The sequence below is a fragment of the Gopherus flavomarginatus genome, chromosome 9 (assembly GCF_025201925.1).
Source record: "Gopherus flavomarginatus isolate rGopFla2 chromosome 9, rGopFla2.mat.asm, whole genome shotgun sequence".
In the NCBI taxonomy this organism is placed as follows: Eukaryota; Metazoa; Chordata; order Testudines; family Testudinidae; genus Gopherus; species Gopherus flavomarginatus.
In genome coordinates, this window is record NC_066625.1 from 56,040,516 (window position 1) to 56,062,124 (window position 21,609).

General features: G+C 45.2%; 1 protein-coding gene across 3 annotated transcripts in view; it reads right to left on the reverse strand.

Annotated features, from left to right (window-relative positions):
* Positions 1–21,609, reverse strand: part of HMG20A (high mobility group 20A) — an 84,118-nt gene that overhangs the window by 29,645 nt on the left and 32,864 nt on the right. For all 3 annotated transcript variants that reach the window (XM_050967059.1, XM_050967060.1, XM_050967058.1), the window contains exon 3: positions 135–227. In XM_050967059.1, coding sequence (XP_050823016.1) covers positions 135–223 — 89 coding nt within the window. In that variant the 5' untranslated portion in view covers positions 224–227. The remainder of the gene's footprint in view (positions 1–134; positions 228–21,609) is intronic.

The window sequence follows — 21,609 nt, forward strand, 5'->3', positions numbered from 1 at the left end:
AAGTACACGTGAAAGTGAAAATTAATGGTGCTCAATCGGTCGAGTAGCAAGAGTGTACAATCAGGAGTACTTTCTCTGGAGAGTCTGCAAGGAGAGAATAGCTGTGAGCTGAGTTTAGAGCAGCAGTTGCTTACCCAGTTGTGGGCATATCACTGCTCTCCTTTGAGCCATCATCATCTGCAAACAGTGGGGGTAGGGATGAGCCAGCCATCAAGCTCTCCATACCTCTGTGAAGAGAAAGTGGAAGCAAGATTAACATTTTAATTACTTCTCACAAGTGTCCTGCCCATTTAATGATCTGTCTTTCTAAGTCTTACTTAACTGCCAGTTCTTAAAAGCCAAACAGCACATCAGCCTCAATTGAATCCTGCACCCTGGTTAATCTTTTGAATTATTTGGACCTAAAGATTTGATTGTGTGACGTGAACCTACCAACTTATATTACTGGGTTATCCCATGTTGGTCCCATCAATCAGGTATTTGTAATCAGAACTAACGATTGTTGGCATCTTAGTAGGAAATAACATTCGGCCTACCTACTTAAATCCTCCTTGCAGTTTCAATATGAGTTGGTGTTTTCACTTCCTCTCCTGACTCCTGTACTTTCACAATGTATTGGTATACATATATTTGTTGCATTGCTCTTCATATGTGGCTACCTTGTTTTCTGTTTCCAGGTTATAATACAACATACTAAGTTCACAAGCAAAATGGGCAAGCACTTGTAGCATGATGTAATAATTCTCATTGAAAGATACCAGGTTGCCAGAGCAGATGTGGCTGCTTTTGTGTCCTCACATTCATCAGTTGGAGATTTGAATTTGTGGAGGAATAACTTCATGAATACAAGCTTATTTCATATCCATCCCTAGCAGAACATATATAAGATCTCTGAACAAGAAATCACTACAATTATCAGAAAAAGTTTCACCCTGATGCAAAAAGAGAAAAATTCCATTCTTACTCTTAGAGTATGTCTACACTACAGAGCTACCAGGGCTCTTCCTCTGGTTTTGCCTCAACCTTCACCCATTTTCACACAAAAACTTCTCACCCGCGTATAGTGGTGCTTTCATAGTAATCTGCTTCCCCTCTGCTCCTCTGTTGGGTGCTCTGGTGGTGGGTGTAGGTTGGAGCCCAGGTGCTGTTTTTACTCAGATGAGTAACCCACCCACTTTGCAATGAAGTCGTAAGTGAACATCTGATACTCTGATAGTATTCTAATAGTCCTCCAGTGCATTTCCACAATTCTCCCCATGTGCCCAGAAGGACAGACAAGTTCTATAACAATTCAATGAGAAAGAATCATAGAGCAAGTCAGCTTACTGCAGTGCAAAGAACCAAGGAATATGCCCCCAGAAGTCCTAGCAACATACATGGTGGAGTGCAGCACTAGTGAAGACACAGTGACTTGGGTAAAGCTCTGCAATGTGACTGTTCACACCTAGATGCTCAGACCTGGGTGCTGATCACCTGAGTTAACTCTGCAATGAAGACAAACCCACAGAATCCCCACATTGGAGTGAGACAAGTGAGAGACTCAGATCCAGGCTAAGTGTCACATTTAAACACTCTGGCAACTTTACAGCTTTTTAAAAGGGTATCTTGATGGTCAAGGACAACAAGAAAACACCTGAAAAATTCCCAAGTTCTACAGTAACTGTCTTGGTAAGGCAATATTATTACAAAAAGAGGGGCAGCAGGATGCAAGGTTCACTACCAAACAGGTGCTTGAAGGAACAGTTACAATCTGTGGGGAGAAGTTGGGTTATTTTGAATGTTAAGAAGGCCATTTGTTGTGCATATACTGACCCTGCATCTTGGTAATAAATCCAGCAAATCCTGCATCTTGGCAGACTAGATGATCCTTGCAGTCCCTTCTAACCCTATGATTCCTTTAAGTAAGTATTCAGTTAATTCCCTGATCAGCAGATCAAGGTAAGGTCTTGGTGAAATGGACACTTCAAATCAATCTAATTTCCACCTGGAATGGAAATTACACTTTCAAGATTTCCACACAAAAATTCAGTGTGTGTGTATGTATCTATATGTAAGGGTAGAAGGTGGTGGGAGGGAAGTAAAGGTGTCAGTACCTTCTCTCCACTTCCTATCCTCTGTTTTTCTACCTCTGGAAATCCATTTTATTTCCTCCTTTCTTGACTGTCCTCTTTCTAATGATCTCAATAAAGGATTGGAGTGAGCAGGGCCGGCTTTAGGAACTACAGGGACTGATTCGAATACCCAGCAGCGGTCCCAGTCTTTGGCGGCACTTCAGCGGTGGGGGGTCCTTCACTCGCTCCAGGTCTTCCGCAGCACTGAAGGACCCCCCGCCGCCGAAATGCCGCCGAAGACCCAGAGTGAGTGAAGGACCCCCGCCTCCAAAGTGCTGCCGAAGATCCAGATCGCCACTGGGTATGTAAAAAAAATTTAAACATTAAAAAGGCGCCTAAGGTGCGGGGCCTTCTTGGGCATGAGCACGGGGCCCTCTTAGGCGTGGGGCCCGATACTGGGGAATCGGGAGAATCGGCCTAGATCTGGCCCTGGGAGTGAAGGACCCTTTTTTTCGAATTTAACTAAAAATATGAAGTTTGGGTTTCTAGCTAAACCTGTTATGGGAAAAGGCAAGTGCATCTTATTGATGTAAGAGAAAGAGGCTCAATCAGGAAGGCAGAAATCCAATATTGGTTCCTACTATTACGGGAATTCTTTATATCAAACACCATTCTTAAGTGTGAAAATCTCCTATATAAAAAAGAAAAAGTGACTGCAATAAAGATCTGAAAGCCCCTAAAATAGGAAATGCTGGTGGAGTAGAGTGAAGCATTTCAGTCCTGAATGAAATGAACAGAGGGAATGAATTCTCCTTTCACCTGAGGAGATGGATCCATCCAAATTAAGGTTGGGGTTCTTAAATGAAGCACTGTGAGACAGTGTAAGCAGAGGCGGATTTACAGTAAAACAGTGTGCCCTGGCAGGGGGCTCCAGGGCTGGGCAGCTGCGGGGGCAGAAGCTTGGTCCCACCAGCGCCTGGGGCTCCTGTTGCTGGCTCTGCACCTACCGGTAACCAAGCTCCCCTCCCGCCCCCGAGCATGCCACGTTCCCGCTCCTTCCCCTCCCTCCAAGTGCTTCTCTCGCTGCCAAACAGCTGTTTCCTGGCATTCAGGTTGCTCTGCGAGGGAGGAGCGGGGCCACAGTGCACTTGGGGAGGAGGTGGAGAAGAGATAGGGGCAGGGCTTTGGAGAAGGGGGTGAAATGGGGGCAGGGCAGAGCAAAGGCGGTGCCCCCGCACTCCCCCTATGCATAACCCCCCAGCCCCCTGCCCTGAGCCACTCAGGGCAGGGGCTGGGAGCACCCCTATGACCCCAGCCCACACCCCCAGCCCTGACTCCTGCACCCCCCTCACACATCCCCAACTCCCTGCCCTCCATGACTCCCCACATCCCACCTACACTGCTCGCACCAAACGGGAGGTGCCCTAGGTAACCGCTCCACACCCCAACCCACTGCCCAGCCCTGAGTCCCCTCCCGTACTCTACTCCTGGCCAGACCCTGCATCCCAACCTCCTCCTGCACCCAGGGCTGGTGCAACTATTTAGGCAACCTAGGTGGTCGCCTAGGGCGCTGGGATTTGGGGGGCACCATTTTCTTCGGCAGTGACAGCGGCGGCCGGATCTTTGGCTGCCCCGGTCGCCGCCGGCATTTAGGTGGAGGGAGCTGGCGCAGGGGAGCATGAGGAGGGCCGTCTGCAGCAAGTAAGGCGGGGGGGCGGCACGCAGGGGAACTCCCCACCCCACCTCACCCCTGCCCCGCCTCCTTCCCAAGCACGCCGTGGCTGCTTCATTCTCCCGCCTCCCAGGCTTGCGGAGACAATCAGCTTACGCGCCGCGAGCCAGGCAGGCGGGAGAAGTGAAGTGGCCATGGCGTGCTCGAGGTGCTCGTGCTCCTGCGTGGAGCAGGGGTGAGCTGGGGCGGGAGGGGTGCCTCAGGGTGGGGGGTGGGGAGCTGCTGTAAGGGAGGCGCCTCAGGGAGGAGAGGGGGAGCTGCTGGGGGGGGGCGCCTCAGGGGGGTGGTGGGAGCTGCCACGCAGGGGGGGGGGGCGCCTCAGGGTGGAGGCATGGGGGGGGAGGGCGCAAGGTGGAAGTTTCGCCTAGGGCACGAAACATCCTTGCACCGTCCCTGCCTTCACCCTAACTTCCTCCCAGACGTTGCACCCCCAGCCCTGAGCCCCCTCCCGTACCCTAAGTCCTGGCCAGACAAAACACCCCACTGTTTTTTTATATATTTTTTTTTATAAAGGGCTCTTATCCAAAGAACTTTACAATAGTTAGCTAACAGTACAAACAATATTTGGAAAGATCATTAAGTGGTCCACCGAGACTCTCAGCGATTTTCATGTGGTTTGTGGAAAAATAAGTTAGACTACAAAAACAATCAAGGTACCTCACTTTATTTTCATTTACTTTCTATTACTTATAGGAGAAGGATGAAGGAAAAAAGGAGATAAGAGACACTGTTCTTTTTCTTGGCTGGGTCCCAAGGAGGGGCCCCAAAAATGAAGCTGAGCACAGGGCTCCACTAACTCTAAATCTACCACTGAGTGCAAGAGTTAATTAAATTGGAGACTGAATTCTTCTTTGATCCCACTGGAGAGTTGTTAAGCACAGTAGCTAAATGTAACCCTGGCCCTAAACCATGTACTAGATGCTCTGAATGAAGCAAGTTAATAGACTGTAACGAAGAAGTTTTGTTTGTTTTACATACAGCTATTAAGCTTGCAACCTCCTTCAGTGCCATCAATCTTATCTTAGATGAGCCCTGAATTTATCTAATAGAAAAGAGTATTTAGAAAACTAGAGCAAACTTTGCACATAAATACAGTATTTTAAAATTATATATATGAAAAAGTTGTGTGTATGTCTTCTCTGAAACACAGAAAGCACTCTGTATATTGCAGGCTTCTCTACAACAGCTTTCTCAGAGGTCAAGGGCCTCTTCAGAATCCCAGCCTCATCAGTCAGGTGGCACTCACCAATCCACACATGCCTTGAGAGAATATATACTGTCTGCTAGTGAACAACCCATCACAAAGTGCTTTTCTGTCCTGCATCACTCTTCTCACTGGGTTCCTCTCTACATCTGGACTCAGTCAGCAGCATCAGAGCCTCAGCTTGCTTTCAAACTGAGGAATCAGTCAGTCATCAAACTTAACAACATACAAGCAGACCACATAAACACAGGAAGCTGGAAGAACACATGCTTCTTTCTTCTTTAAAGTTTGTTTTATTTAACCCATATGGTGTCGATATTAATTCCTTCAGTTAGTGTACAGGCAGACCTCAAAGAAAGAAAAAGGTCAAATACTAGTGAATATGCAATGGCCTCTAAACTGTTCCAATAAACAGGAAAACAATGCAGTTCCCAACAGGATAGCTGAAAAGAGATGAGAATCTGCATAAAATGACAGGTCGGGATGATCTGCTGGCATTGGGGCTTCCAAGCCATTTCCTGCCATTAGCCCTTCAGTTGTGGTCTCTGTGCCTGAAAGCATTCAAGCCCTCAGCCCCCGTGTTATGGTCAGTCAGCCTCAAAGTGACAGCGCACCAAGACACGTTTAAAAAATGTAAAAATAATATTTTGGGAGGGCAAAGTTATTGCATCCAGGGGAACAACGTGGAGACAAACTGACAAAGGGGGAAGCTGTTTGGACTCCCATCTCAACCTTCAGCCTGAACAGGAGTAGCAGGAATTTGAGGGGGGAGGGGGGGAAGAGAGAGAGAGAGAGAGAGAGAGAGAAGGGAAGTCTAGTCATAGACCTATCTGTCCTGTGACAATACTTGTACAGCTTTGCCAGTATGAATTCTTACCAAAGCATTTACAGGATTAAAGTGATATGAACATTGATTTAAAACAACACTGTTAGCTGCTTCTTCTTCTTTTTTTGGGGGGGGGCGGTGGGTGATAGCCTACTTTTTGGCTGAAAAAACAATATAAAGGACGTTCCGATAGTTAGCTCCACAAGAGCCCACTTAAACTCAGCTTCACTTCTTTATAGCCTTGACTACCCTAGAGACATTTGAAAAAAATGTCCCACTATTACTAACACTGTTTCAGCTCCACCTGAATTATCAGTGTTCAGAGGCCTACTGGAGGGTACTACTGCCATTTTCAGTACAATATTGATTGGAGCTGCTCTGGGCTACAGTAAACAACGTGATGCTTAAAAAGCCACCTGCATATCAATGATAGGGCTCTCAACATCATCAGCACTGTTGAAACTGAGCCAGTATAAGCAATTGTGAGAAATTTTTTTTTAAAAATTCACTACTACATGCAAGAAATGCCATGGTATCTCTTCCATTGATTTCCAGGATGTATATTTGCATCTTTCACGGACAGAAGAAGTGTCCTACAAGTATTAGTAAAGAGTAGGGTTGCCAATTCTGACTGAAGCTATTCTGGGAGATTTATTTTTTCCAATATGACATAATGTCATTTTCTTAAAATAGCCTATTAAAATTTCCTGGATTGCTTTCAACAGTCAGTGGGAGACGGATGCTTATTCCAGGAGACTCCAGACCAATCCTGGATGGTTGACAACCTAGTAAAGAGGTTTCTTTTAATAGGTGTACCACCCATCACAGGATCTCCTTGGTATATTACCAGGGGATGGAGCTGAATGGGAGAGAAACAGAATTGTGTATGAGAGTAGTAAAGGGAGGGAAGCTAGTGATGGGGAACAGGAAGGTCCCTTTTGCACCCAACAACATAAAAGAATAAATGTAGTCTTTTTGTCGTCACTGGAGAAGTAAACTCTTGGCATTTGCTGGTGCTGCAGTCCTCCGTCTACCCAGCACACCACTTACAGCTACTAAGTGTTGTGCCATCCATGTGTGGAGCTTTATGCAAGTTATTTCATGGATCAATTTGCATGTTTTTAAAATAATTTGCATAAAACCATAAATTTCAGTTCATGGTCAACATAGTAGCCTTCCCTGAGCAGTGTGAAGGTAGGACTTGGAGTTGCAAAACTTGTCAGCTATGGCTGGGATGGATGGGCTCTGGATGGCGTGTGTGGTATCATTTAGATGGATGATGGGTATGAGGGGATGGGGGGCATGGACCAGTAATGGGGACCTCACTTTCTGTCCCTGCCACTATCCCCTCTGCTTGTTACTGCTGATGCTGTCACCTGTTCTTCCCAATTGCTTCGGTCCAGCAGGAGCAGCAGCAAGATAAGAGGCAAAAAGGCCTCCAGGTTGCCTGCTTAGAAAGTACAAATGCAGACCATTCCTTCAACTCAGTCGGACACAGGAAATCTCTGCAGGGCTGCAGGAATGTACGAAAGAGCTGCCAGTCGTGTGAACCTTTGCAGCTGTAGCCACAAAGCCTTGCCAACATTGTGGCCACATTTTATTACCCCTCCTCCCCAGAAAGTTGCTCTTTTAAACTTCCCTCTGTGTGTTTGACCTGGATTGGCTAGTAGTTAATCAGAAGCCAGTTAGTTAGAATTTTCCATATCTTTTCAGCCAGACTCTGAGGGTCAAAAGCCACCACCATGACAGCGAATGAGCTGCTTGTGCTCTTGTTACCATGGGCAGTAAGGAGCCACTAAACAACACTACGATTTTTAACCAATATTGTAACCAGTTAGTGGTTTGTTGCCTTATTCTCCATGGTCAGTACTTGGCTAATAAATGCAGCAGTTGTGATAAATGAAGGGGTGTGTGGGTGTGCATAGGCGGCAGGTTTGTATAATTTTTGGTGGTACCCAAAATGGTGGTCCCCCCCCCCGCTCCCGCCCTGTAAGCCGATATAAAATGAAACTACAATGCGTCGGCACCACAAGATTACAAGGGTCAATTAAAAGTGTAAAGTCAGAAGCAGCACTTGCCTGCTTCAATATACAGTATTATATTTTGTTGCACCTGTTGTGACAAAGTGGGAATGTTCTTAATGTTTTCTCTGAATACTGTGTGGGTGACTCAGTTTCCCCTGCAAAGTGCCAACTAAAGGTGTTGGGGACAAAGAGATCAGATGGCCTCCTTGTCCAGAAGAGACACAAAGGCAGAGGAGGGAGTGTCAGTTTGGAGCTGGCTGGGGAAATGGGGAGAGGCCCAGAACTTGGGTCCGGACTCCCCCCCCTCCAAGATGGATCTGACTGAAGGGTCCTGTTTTCTGTACCTACAAGCTCTGTTTTAGACTGTGATCCTGTCATCTAATAAACCTTCTGTTTTACTGGCTGTCTGAGAGTCACGTCTGACTGCAGAGTTGGGGTGCAGGGACCTCTGGTTGCCCCGCGACCTGCCTGGGCAGACTTGCTGCGGAAAGTGCACAGTGTGGAAGGGCATGCTGAATGCTCTGAGGTCAGACCCAGGAAGGTGTAAGCTTCTTGCCCTGGAGACAGTATGCTCAGAGAGAGGAGACTCCCCCAGAGTCCTGACTAGCTTTGTACGGAGTAGTTCCAAAGCAACCCAGCATCCCCTTCCATACCATGCGCTTCCCGGAAGTCCGCACAGACACTGACACTCTCTCCTCTGGCCTTTGTCTCTTTTCCAGGCATTAGAAGGTCACCCGATCTCTTTGTTCTCCAACACCTTCAGTTGGCACCTTGCAGGAGAGCGGCCCAGACCATCAGTTGCCTGGAGACAGGGTTTCGGCCATTCTCTGTGCAGATGGCATCACACTGGCACTCTAGGGATCTACAACAATCACACACCCTTATCCCACCATCTAGATCCTTGCGAAATGCATAGGGGAAACTGAGGCACCCACACAGTATTCAGAGAAAACATTAAGAACATGCCCACTTTGTAACATCTGTATACTTCAAAGGGTGTTGTGCTAAACTCAATGATACTTCAAACTGACCACCAAATTTAAGTTGCACGTTTTTCCCCTCAAGTGAGGGCTCTGGGGTGGGTCTGGGGATGAGGGGTTCACAGTGCAGGAGGGTGCTCAGAGTTGGGGTGCTGGGGGCACAGGCTCTGGGGTGGGGCAGGGCTCGGGATAAGGAACTTGGGATGCAGACAGGCTGCCCCAGGGCTAGGGCCAGAGAGGACTCCTCCTGCACCCCCTTACTGGCAGCAGCAAACTCCAGGGGAGGGACCCCTCCTCTCTCCCTCCCCGGCACTCACTCTGCACCACAGTCACTGCACATGCTCCTAGGGACTCTCTCAGGTCCAGAAAGCCCACTTGCCTCCTCTGTGGTGGGTACCGGGGGGGGGGGTGTTTGCCATCACGTGTGGCTCCCCTGCTGCTGCCCTCATCATAGCCTCATTGTGGATGGAGGATGGGACTGCCCCTTGACCAGCATGGGGCAGGAGTGGGGACTGCAGGGTGGTGGCTGGGGTGGGGGTAGGGTGTCACAAAATTCACCCAAGCCCCAGCTGCTCAGGTCTAGGAAGCTCCCCTCCTCCATCTCCCCATGTGGCTTCCTTTCTCCTCTGCTGCAGCCTGCTGCCCCTCACCCTTGTCTCACTGGGGATGGGGCTGCCCCTTGTCCAACACTGGGCAGGAGTGGGGGCTGCGGGGGGAATGGGTGGATCACAGGGTCAAACCTCATCGAAGCCCCAGCAGCTGCTCAGGTGAATGAGGTCCACCCCAGATGTCCATCTCCTGGCCGGAAGTCCCCTTGGCGTAGGGGTAGGCAACCTATGGCACGCGTGCCAAAGGTGGCACACGAGCTGATTTTCAGTGGCACTCACACTGCCTGGGTCTTGGCCACCAGTCCGGGGGGCTCTGCATTTTAATTTAATTTTAAATGAAACTTCTTAAACATTTTAAAAAGCTTATTTACTGCACATACAACAATAGTTTAGTTATATATTATAGACTTATAGAAAGAGACCTTCTAAAAACATTAAAATGTATTACCAGCACACAAAACCTTAAATTAGAGTGAATAAATGAAGACTTGGCACACCGCTTCTGAAAGGTTGCCGACCCCTGCCTTGGCATCTCCTCCAGGTGGGTGCTGGGGGACAGGGGAGAGAGCTCCCAAGCACGTGTGTGCCTCTCGCCTCCCCCTGCCCCTCCCTCGGTGCTCCAAGAGGCTGCTGGCCGCTGATCTCTATAGCCTTAGGCAGAAGCAGCACAAACGGCAGAAGCAGCACAAACAAAGGGAGAGAGGCCCTGGCTGTTTTCTTTCAGGCAGGGAAGCTCCAGGGGGGAGTGGGGCGCGACGCTCCAGGCAGGGCCAGGGGAGAAACCCAGCTCCAAATATTGGTGGAGCACAGCCCTCAAGGCCTTGAATATTCCTGGTGCTCGAGCACCTTGAGCCCATATAACCTGCCACCTCTGTGGGTGTGTGGGGGTGGGAGAGAGTACCTCCCTTTTATGGACACCCAGCCAGCCAGTTATCTATAAAACCCGTTACTAGCTGTTCTTGACTTGCTTTACCTGTAAAGGGTTAAAAAGTCCATAGGTAAAAGGAAGGGACTGGGCACCTGATCAAAAGAGCCAATGGGAAAGCTAGAACTTTTTACAATGAGGAAAAAAGTTATCCTTTGTCTGTCTGTGTTGTTCTCTCGGAAAGAGTGTAAAAAGCTTTGGGACAAGTATGAAAAATCACCGGATCATACCTAAAAACTACTCATTTGAAACCCCAGATATGTAAATAGATGGAGAAATGTCTAGGAAGACATGATTAGATTTCTCTCTTTTATTTCTTTATGGCTTGTGGACTCCTCTGTGCTAATCCCAGATGCTTTTGTTTTTCTTATAACCTTTAAGCTGGACCTCGAGAAGCTATCTTGATGCTTAATCCTCGTAACTGTTTCTTTTTAAATCTAGCAAAAAGCCTAAATTCCAGATGTATTTTCTTTCTTTTTGTTTTTAATAAAATTTACCTTTTTAAAGAAGAGGATTGGATTTTTGTGTCCCTAAGAGTTTTGCGCACATGTTGTTTATAGCTGGTGGCAACAGCTGATTTCCTTCGGTTTTTTTCTCAGCTCTTCCGGGGGAGGGGGAGGAGTAAAAGGGCTTGAGGGTACCCACAGGAAGGAATTCCCAAGTGCGCCTTCCTGGGTTCTCAAAGGCGTTTTTGAACTTGGGTGATGGCAGCATCTACCCATCTAAGGTCAGAGAAAAGCTGTAACCTTGGGAGTTTAATACAAGCCTGGAATGGCCAGTATTAATTTTTAGAATCCTTGAGGGCCCCACCTTCTGCACTTGGAGTGCCAGACTGGGGAATCAGCCTTGACAATAGCTAATAGTGTTTCACCCTTACTAGCATCCTATGTTGTTAGCACATGGTCATCTTCTTTGACTAGTTCAGCATACCTATTTATTTCAGAGAAGATGGTCTCTTCCCCTGCCCTAGCATGCCTACATACACAATCTGGCCAATTCAGCTTCCCTAGTTCTCTGCGCAGATGGAGATTTCAAGACATATTGCTACCATGTGCTGATGCCACCACTCTGTATACATATCCCCTTGCATTCCATCCGCTGTGAAGGCTATGGGATAACTCCTTGGGTTTTCCCAGAAAGCACAGTTAAGTGATATGGTAGATGTGACTGCACAAAATTTGTCAGCTGGGTTGTACAAAGGCTGCGGTGCAACAAAACTCAAACCAATGTTTTTTGTAAATTGGGACAGATGAGGGAGTATCAGGAACAAGTTACAAAACCACCGCAGTACTTGCAGTGTGGACAGGGCTTCTGTGTTTAAAGATTAGTGTGCAAACTGAACAAAAGCAATATGATAGAAAATGCACACAAAATGTAGCTGAGGATGTTGTCAACTCATTTGAAATTTTGTTTTTTAAATCCTTGGAGAAGTTAAACATCCACCTATGCAACAACAGCAGCTTTTACATACAAGCCTTTCCTTTTCCCTCCATCCAAAACACTGCTTCTAGAATTAAAATTGGAAGTAATGTTAGCAACTGATGCTAGCAAAAGAGCCAATGGGAAAGCTAGAACTTTTTACAATGAGGAAAAAAGTTACCCTTTGTCTGTCTGTGTTGTTCTCCCGGAAAGAGTGTAAAAAGCTTTGGGACAAGTATGAAAAATCACCGGATCATACCTAAAAACTACTCGTTTGAAACCCCAGATGTTGCATTTTTAATCTGAATGCAGACAAAAATACTTTCCGTTCTTATTGGGCTATTTTGCAAGTTTTAAATTGTTTGTGTTACTTTGAAAAAAATTAGCTCCACCAGCTACTTTGATATCACTACAATAGCCAGAACTCTGCATTTGCAATGGCGGATTATGTCTCAAAAAGACCGGCTTGGCCCTCTGCCATAAATCTTTCCAACTATCCAAAACAGGTCCTCCAGATATTTTTCCATGACCCTACTCTTAGATATTATTTTTCACCACCACTTCCCCTCTATACCCAGATTTTTCCCCTACAGCAACTCCCAACCCAGAGAATGGCCCCTCACTTGAGACTGTGTTGGACTACATTTATATTTAATTCACTCCCACCTCTATACTCACATTACACATTTTTTATCCCAGTTGGTATTTTAAAAAACACAAAATCCTGTATCTGTTGGAAAAAAATCAGTAGTGCCACAGTGGCCTCATCTCTGTTCTAAAGTATGCTATTTTACTTCTATATGTTAAATATCTGATGTTTAGTATCCCCTTTACTATCCATAAATGTATGGCAGTTTGTGCTGGATTCTGAGCAGAGTTATTGTATAATGGAGTAGCAAAGGGCTAGGTCTATTACCGTTGAGCTTTGGGAAGCTATACAGAAAAATGTTAGTGCCACCTTGAGTTCTTTCCTGTTCAGAATAAGACACTAAATTGATCCACAGGACACCAGCATTAGAGCATGATTGAGATGTAGACAACAGATTATCATTTTCAATTCTGCAATAAACTCCCTCTCAGGAAGACACCCTGGCACAACAGGGGAGACAGCTGCACTTTCCTGAAGCAGTAAGATCCCTGATAGATAGGGTTCAAGCCCCAGGGAAAGGAGATGTTTTCACTGCCTCTGTCACTTGAGGTATGCCAAGGGAAGAGTTTTAATTGGTGGCCAAGACAAGGTGGAGAGTAATGGAAAGATGAGATATGGACAGAACTGTAGTGTTGTGCAGAGTCTTAGAATTAGAACAATGGCATAGCTGCCACATTCCTGGAGAATGGATTTATACTTTAATCGTCCCAAGATACATGAGTGGAGAATCATGAAGTTTACTATATGGAGTCTTCTGAACAAGAGCTTTAGGAGTGCAGTCTAGTCTTTACCACACTGGTACTAACGTCCACTTTTTACGAAGTAGAGATCGTGATGGCAGGGTGACTTGGCCAAACCTGAGTGATGCTGTGACCCCGGGTGCCAGGTCATAACACCACTCACTCAAATTTGGCCTGGCTGCCCCTCATCATGATTAGAGCAAGTGGCACCATGATCCAGTGTGGCAAGTCGCAATGCCCCGAGCTGCACCCTGTCACGTAGAACAGGAAATGCCACTGCAGGCTGAGTGTGTGGATAAGCTTGCTCTCCAACCCATGCCCCCTCCTTCCACACTGGGCAGGGAGAAGTGCATGTGTGCCTGTTTTTGCCCTCGCTTTCACGATTTGTGTGTGTGCACCAGTGAATCCATGCTAAAGATGCCCCTGCTTATATAGTACATTTGCATGTGCAGTAACAATGATTATGTGCATAAATCCCCTAGGCAGCCCCAAATCCCTAACTTACTTGGAGAATGGTCCCTTTCAACATTTTTACCTTAGCAATCATACAAGGAGTTTGAACTTTATGCAAGACGAGACAGGAAGATAGTTAAGGGTCTTTTATGGAGGGGAAGGAGTAGGGAAGGCAAACAGGGTGACGTGGCAGGCACAGAAAATGTTAGCTGGTCAGAGTTGGACATAGTGATGAGAGTTATAGTGAAGATGATGTGGAGCTGTGTTGAAATGGGAAAGGGACTTATTCTGTAATTATTTAGGGTAATTGCTAAAATTTTTAATCCAAACAGCTGTTAAAGCTGTCTTCAGTGTGACCCTGATGGTATTATCACTGCAGTGTACCAAAACAAATGTGTGGTGTTGGTGTTTAAGTAGTCCATAGTACATTCCATAACATATGCTGTATATTCTCCCAAGGCTCCAAAGAGCTGACTTCCAGTTGTTTTGAATTTTTTTTTTTATTCTTTGCCTCCCAAACCCCGTCTCTGAGACTGTATTTCTTATTGGGGAAGAGAAGAAGAGGCCTTGTGGTTTTCGAGGCTCTACAGCATTTCTGGTAGCTTTGGATTTAAAACACTTGGCCAGGCATTTGTACTTCACATTCACCAAGAGACTTGTACTTAATATTCTAGAACTTTACAATAATTTATGTAGCTTTTTGACATTGTTACTGAATAAAGGAGAGAAGAACTAACTGGATCTGCCAATCCTGCGAACTTCTGAGGGAGTTGCTGTCTAGATTGATAGACAGGATGAGAAGGGAGAGAGATGAAGAATAAAGGGAATAAATGGCTCTCAAGAGACAGAGTTCAGCTATATTTTCCTGCTTCCTTTCTCCTTACTCTGTTTGTCTTTGTCTCAGCATTAATTGTTGTAATGCAAGTCCATGCTTTGATGAAGGAAGGTTCTCTAATTAAAATCAGGAAAGATCACTTACTTAGAGAAAAGAATGGAAGCTTTAATAAGTTGTACTTAAGGTACAATGAAAATCACTATATGATCCAAATTCTGATGTAGAATAGACTGCAGCTAGTCAGCCCAGTGTAGTAGAGGTAAGAGTCAGGACTGACTGACTTTTCCACAACAGCAGTATTGTATTTTGTTTCATTCCAGGCACCATTCCTTTGGGGCGGTAACATACAGCTTCAGACCAAATGATAATTTTTTAAAGCAGATTTCTAGGTCTGTTTAGTATGAAACTCTTAAATCATTGGATATATCTATTTGAAGTAAATAAACATTAAATTGGTTAGAGCCAATTTGTCTACAAATAAGTAAAAATTATTTAATTTAAAGACCAGAGTGGAGCCAGGTCTTGGAGTGCAGCCAACCACACTAATCCATCCAGCAGACCATCTGGATAGAGCACACTATATATCCCTTTTTATGAATAAATGGGGATAGAACCTGCAAGTGAGAAAATATGTCCAATGCTAGGACTAAATGTCTCAGTGGCATTAGCCAGGATCTGTTTCTGTTGCCTAAGGCTAGGTGTGGGATAAGGAAACAAATAAAACAATACCATGGACTCATATGTTCATTGACTCAAAATGATACTGAACACATCACAGAAAAACATAATCTGAGCAAGCAAGAGCCCCCAGTGCAAGAAAAAGATGACTCATTTTAATTAGAAGACTAAGTTCAAATATGAAATTGCCTTATTGTCAGAAATTAAACTCTCTGCCTGCGAACAAAGCTGAACAACATAAATGAACGTTCGGTATCGCTTTGTCAGATCTGACCTCAAAAGCTCTTTCAGTGGATATAGGATTGCCAACTTTCTAATCGCACAAAACTGAACACCCTTGCCAGCTCTCTGCCCTCCCTAAGGCCTCCTCCCTGCTCCCCCTTCTCCAAGGCCCATCCCTGCCCCCCACTTCTGAGGCCCCGACCCGACTCACTCTATCCCCCCTCCCTCTGTCGCTCATTCTCCCCCACCTTCACTCACTCATTCATTTTCACCAGGCTGGGGCAGGTGGTTGGGGAGAGGGAGGGAGTGCGGCTTTGCCTGGGGGTGCAGGTTCCAGAGTGGTGCCAGAAATGAGGGGTTCAGGGTGCAGGAGGGGGCTCCAGGCTGGGGCCGAGGGGTTTGGAGTGCAGGAGGGGGCAGGAGTTTGGATGCTGGAAGGGGCTCAGGGCTGGGGCAGGAGATTGGGGTGTGGGAGGGGGCTCAGGGCTGGGGCAGGGGGTTGGGGTGCAGGCTTTGATAGGGAGTTTGGGTGCGGGAGAGGGCTCAGGGCTGGGGCAAGGAGTTGGGAAGGGGTGCAGGCTCCAGGAAGGAGTTACGGTGCAGGAGGGAGCTCAGGGCTGGGGCAGGGAGTTGGGGTACCAGAGGGGGTTCGGGGTGTGGGGTTCCAATGGGAGCTGCAGAGCCAGCATCGCGGAGCCCCTGTGGCTGCCTCGCCCGCCTAGGAGCCAGAGAGATATGCCATCCGCTCCCCAGGAGCCATGTGGAGCCAGGTAGGGAGCCTACCAGCCTTGTGCCAACCGGACTTTCAACGGCCCAGTCAGTGGTGCTAACCAGAGCCAACAGGGTCCCTTTTCAACCGGGTTTTCTGGTCGAAAACCAAACACCTGGCAACCCTAGGTGGATAGAGAGGAATTTCCTTCCACGCTTTCTGTTGCTGGAGTGTCTTGTCTCTGTCATTGCCAGACCAACCAGCTCTGAAACGCACTCTACAGAAGAGAATGGGTAAAGAAAGATGCTCCTCTCACTGTGGAGAGCACAATGCACTTGAGTTTATAAGTGAATCAAAACTACAGACATTTCACAACATAAAAAACAAAGTAAATTGTAAATGAAAATCAAAGGTACTGTATTTCAGCACAGACAAAGCAGAAATATGATTCCCTCTGCCAGCACGTGTCAAATTAAGTTATATTAGAAAGCCAGCAGAGGTAAACATGTATATTTCCGATTGAACCACTCTGCTCTGATCCAAATGAGAAAATGCAGACTCCTCTAAAAGGAACGTATTGCTCTAATTTGATGGAGGAAAAACACATTGACCAGCATACTTGACTGCATACACAATTTGATTTGTTAATACACTCAGCACTTTAGAGAGAAATCCTAAGGATTCTAGAAGATCAGCAATAAAGCCTATACGAGTGAAGGTCCTTTTGCCCAACCCTAACAATGAATATAGCAATAAGAGTAGTTACCGTTGCTGGCCAAGAAGATCATACCAAAGCACACAGAGATCAAAATCAGGACCCTTCTCAAAAACACAAATTCCAGAAGAGGCACTAACAGTGTGTTTCAAAGCAGTCTGAGTGCAGGATGAGAAGGGGGAAAATGTAAACCTTAGAGAGTTCTACAGTTAGTTATTTGGATCCCTGCATGAAACTCAAACAATGCTATTAATACTCAAACCTTCAGTAACACTTGCTAAACATCTACAGAAATCCATTTCAAACATTACAAAGTTTTCAGATCCAAGGATTCCTACTCCCATTTATAAGTTTATTCTGTGATTATAGAATGTGCCCGAACATCTCAGGGATGTTCAAAATCTAACGCTATACATTGTTTTTGCCCATTTCTCTGTCACACTAAAAAAGCCACAAAGGATATTCCCCAAAACAAAACACAGTTCCTCACTCAGCTCTCCCTTTTCAGACATGTCAGAGAGAAGATTTAGCACCTTGTCCTAAAGGTCAATAAAGTCAAGCTCTTTCAGACCAGTGGGGGGGAGAGCAAAGTCCAGAGTTGAAAACCATCCATTGATAATGCCCTGACATCAACCCCAGACATTTAAATTTAGTGACTGTTAGCTGGGCTGGCTGTTGGTGGGACCCAAGATCTAGAAGACCTCTAGGGTTCTGTTCTTGAGCCTGCCACTGACTTCCCATGTGACCATAGGAATGTCATTTAACTTCTCCCTGCCTCCGTTTCCATTTAAAATGGGGGATACTATTACTTATACACCTTTGCAAAATACTTTCATTTGAGGATCTCTTCTTACTAATCCTGGTAGTCCATCGATCCGATGATGACAAATCTGAGCAAATCATCTATTGTTGGTCTCATGGTGTGCCCTCTGATGGCTATACAAGCCAATTCTAGAGGTGCACATTTGGCTGCAGATGGTGCATGGGAAGTTCGCAGTCAGGGGTTTGTGCGCTGCTGGTGCTCTGTGACGTCGTTCGTGTGCCTCTTGTAGATGCCGGCAGCGGTCTTCCTCAAAGGCGATGCAGGTATTTCTGACTGTTGCACGCCACTGTGTTCTGTCGCTGGCGGCGTCCTCAAGGTCCCTGGGTTTGATACTGCTATACTGCAGATTGGCTTTGATAGTGTCCTTGTAACGTTTTTGTGGACGACCTATATGCTGGATGCCCTGGGAGAGCTCACCATAGAGAAGCTGGCGGGGGATTCTGTTGGCATCCATGCGGCTGACATGACCGGTCCAACGTAGCTGTGATTTCATGATCATCATTTCGATGCTTGTCATCTGGGCTGTCTCGAGGACCTCAAGATTGGGCACTCTGTCTTGCCAGCGGATCTTCATGATGTTGCGGAGGCAACGCATGTGGAATGCTTCGAGCTGCTTGATGCGATTCCTACATAGTGTCCATGTTTCACACCCATACAAAAGAGATGAAAGAACAGCAGCTCTGCACACAAGCAGTTTTGTTAACATCCGGAAGTTGTGGTGGTTTAAAACTTTGACACGCAGATAGCCAAGTGCCTGGTTTGCTTTGGATATTCGTGCGTTGATCTCATTATCCAGTGATCCATCACTGGATATGACACTACCCAGGTATTTAAAGTTCTCCACTACTTTAAGCTGAGTGCCATCAGTGGAGATGCTTGAGACAGAAGCATTTGATCCAGGTACAGGCTGATGGAGAACTTCTCTCTTTCTGAGGCTGATAGTTAGTCCAAAGAGTTGCGAGGCCTCGGCAAACTTGTTGACAATGTGCTGAAGATCATTTTCAGTGTGAGCCATGAGGGCACAGTCATCGGCAAAGAGTGCCTCAAGAAGGAGTTTCTGCACTGTCTTAGTCTTTGCATTCAGGCGACGGAGGTCAAAAAGTGAACCATTGTGCCGGCATTTCAAATATATACCTCGATCCAGATCTTTCATTGCATGATTGAGGACGCATGCAAAGAACAGGTTAAATAAGACAGGAGCGAGAACACATCCTTGTTTCACGCCGTTGGTGATGCTGAAGGGGGCAGATGTGGCTCCATCAGACAATACTTCGCCTGTCACGCTGTCATGAAAAAGGCATATAATCTGGACAAATTTTCTTGGGCAACCAAGTCGTGTTAGAATAGTCCAAAGGGCTTCCCTGTTGACAGTATCAAACACCTTTGTCAGATCTATGAAGACAGCATACAGGTGCATATTCTGTTCAATGCACTTCTCTTGTATTTGTCTGACAGCAAACACCATGTCGACTGTGCTCCAGCCAGGTCGAAAACCACACTGACTTTCAGGTACATTTGCCTTGGAATACTGGCTATTAGGAGGTTCAAGATGATGCGGGCGATGATTTTCCCTCCAACGGAGAGGAAGGATATGCCTCTATAATTTCCACATTCTGCTTTGCTGCCTTTGTTCTTGAAAAGAGAGACAATAGTAGCGTTGCGGAGGTCCTGTGGTATGTTTTCATCCTCCCAGATGCTGATGATCACGCTGAGTAATGCTGCTAGTGCTGCTGGACCTGCTGCTTTGTATCTCTCTGCTGGTATCCCATCTTTTCCAGGAGCTTTTCCTGAACTCATCTGGCTAACAGCTTTCTTAATCTCATCTATAGTGGGCAGAGAGTCAAGATCTGTCAGAGCAGGTTGTTGTGGAATTTCATTGAGGACGTTATTAATAATACTTCCTAATAATTATCAGCATTCATCCCAGCTAATCGTAAGCAGCACAACAGGAAAAGAGGTGATTTTGCAAATAACCCAAATCTAAGCATAATGAGCCTTTATGATATGTACTCACCTTTGTAAAGAACATTGATATCTCTGAATAGAAAAAAAACATACAACTAATAGGAATGATTGTTATGGATCATTGTCAACACTTTGAATTACACCTGGAAGACAATAGGAAGCAAGTGTAGTTTTCAAAGAATTGACAAAATATGTGAAGCAGTAACAGCTGCTTGAGACAGGTAGGCATCCACTTCTGCACCAGCTGTAGTTTTAGGTAGTCTTCAACGATAGTTTCACATAAAGAAGATTACAGTAATGAAGCCTAAAAATATCCACTTACTTTGGCGAGGTCTAGTTCAAAATGACGACATCAAAACATCCAGCCACACGAAGATGGAAAAAGGCACCTAATATTCCTAGGTTTAAGAACTTCTTTAAATTGTAAGCATCTTAGCCTACACTACAGATCTATATCATTATATGTAACTCAGGGGTGTGAAAAATCCATAACTTTGAGCAACTTAGTTATACCAGCCTAACTCCCCATGTAGACAGAGCTTCTCTTGTCAGCATAGGAGTGTTTTCACTTAAGTGCTACAGCTGCGCTGATGCACTCTTTTCAGTGTTAGACAAAGAGTGGACCAAACTCCTCAGTAACAGAGGCAAGAACCACATCTGCTACACATTCAATAGATTTCTTGATACATTTCTAAAGGATTTTTTCAAGTCCACACCCTTCCAAAATTCTGCTTGCCATTAATCAGTCCATTTTTTTTTAAATAGCTCAGTAAAACACTATTAGTTTGGGGAGGGGTGTTAAAAATCATCATGGTAAGGGAAAGCAGTAGATTTTGTGCTTGCCATAGTATATTTTCACAATAATTTTGTAAAGCTATTGTAATTACACACCTCCTTTTCTACCAGAGACCTGGATCAACCTGCCAAGTGGAAACTTTCTGCATAAAGCTGTGAATTTCAGGCTTCCATGCATGGTCAAGAATTCAGATGGTACACATTACTGGAGAATATCGTGCTTGTCCTTCACCAAATAGTTAAGATGTTTCAAGATTCACCAGGACTTGAATATTCCATTAAACAAAACCTCAAATAATACTTTACATTACTATTGAACCTTTCATCCAAGATACTAAATTGTTTAACAAACATTAATTAAGCCCTAAAATATCCATATGAGATGGGAGAGGGAGGGCAGTATTATCACTGCAGGAAACAGAGGAAGGGGAGGTAAGTCATTTGCCCAAGGTCACACAACAAGCCAGTGGTAGAGTCAGAGGGGAAAAATAATCCAGGTTTTCTGCTCCTCTAGTGGAATGAAATCTAAAATTAAATATATCAGTGCTGTTGCCCAAATCACTTGCTGAAGTTATTCTTTTATTAACTTGACTTCTGATTTCTTAGGCATTTCTCTCTTACTTTCCAAATTTGACTCCTCTTCTAATATGTGACCTTCTCTCTTTTAATATTTTTAAATTGTATATTATCATTTTGCTTTTTACAAAAATAAACACACAAACATCTTGATTGCAAACAGATCTTTGTAAACTGTGATTAATTTTGAGTGATCAGAGAAGTCACCTGATATTGTTAGTTCCCCAGTTGAATAGATGCACAGCCATTTTTAGTCAAATTTAGATTTAGTTTCCGTGAGCATTCGTGCCAGTAAAAGTCATTTCAATGCTTGTGGAATGCAAACGCAAAAGGGCCATGAGCATAGCAATTCATTAAAAAATGTAAATGAACAATCTCTAAAGTTTTTTTCATGCTGTTTGCCCAGTTCTAAACTTAGTAGCACCATACAAGTGTAGCAAGGATTAATTAAATGTTTGCAAAGTGCTTTGGGGACTTGAAATGCTATGTAAGTATTATGAACAAATAAGAGCAATTCAGAATGTTGAGGAATCCTAACTGGTTAATGAAGTAATGAGTTATACATTTGAAGAGAAAATAATTTAAAAAGACATACATCTGCCCAGACTGAGAAGTTTAAAGTGCTTTTAAAATAATAATCTGTAGATCTTTTCCCCTTATAAAGCTATACTCTGTGTGAG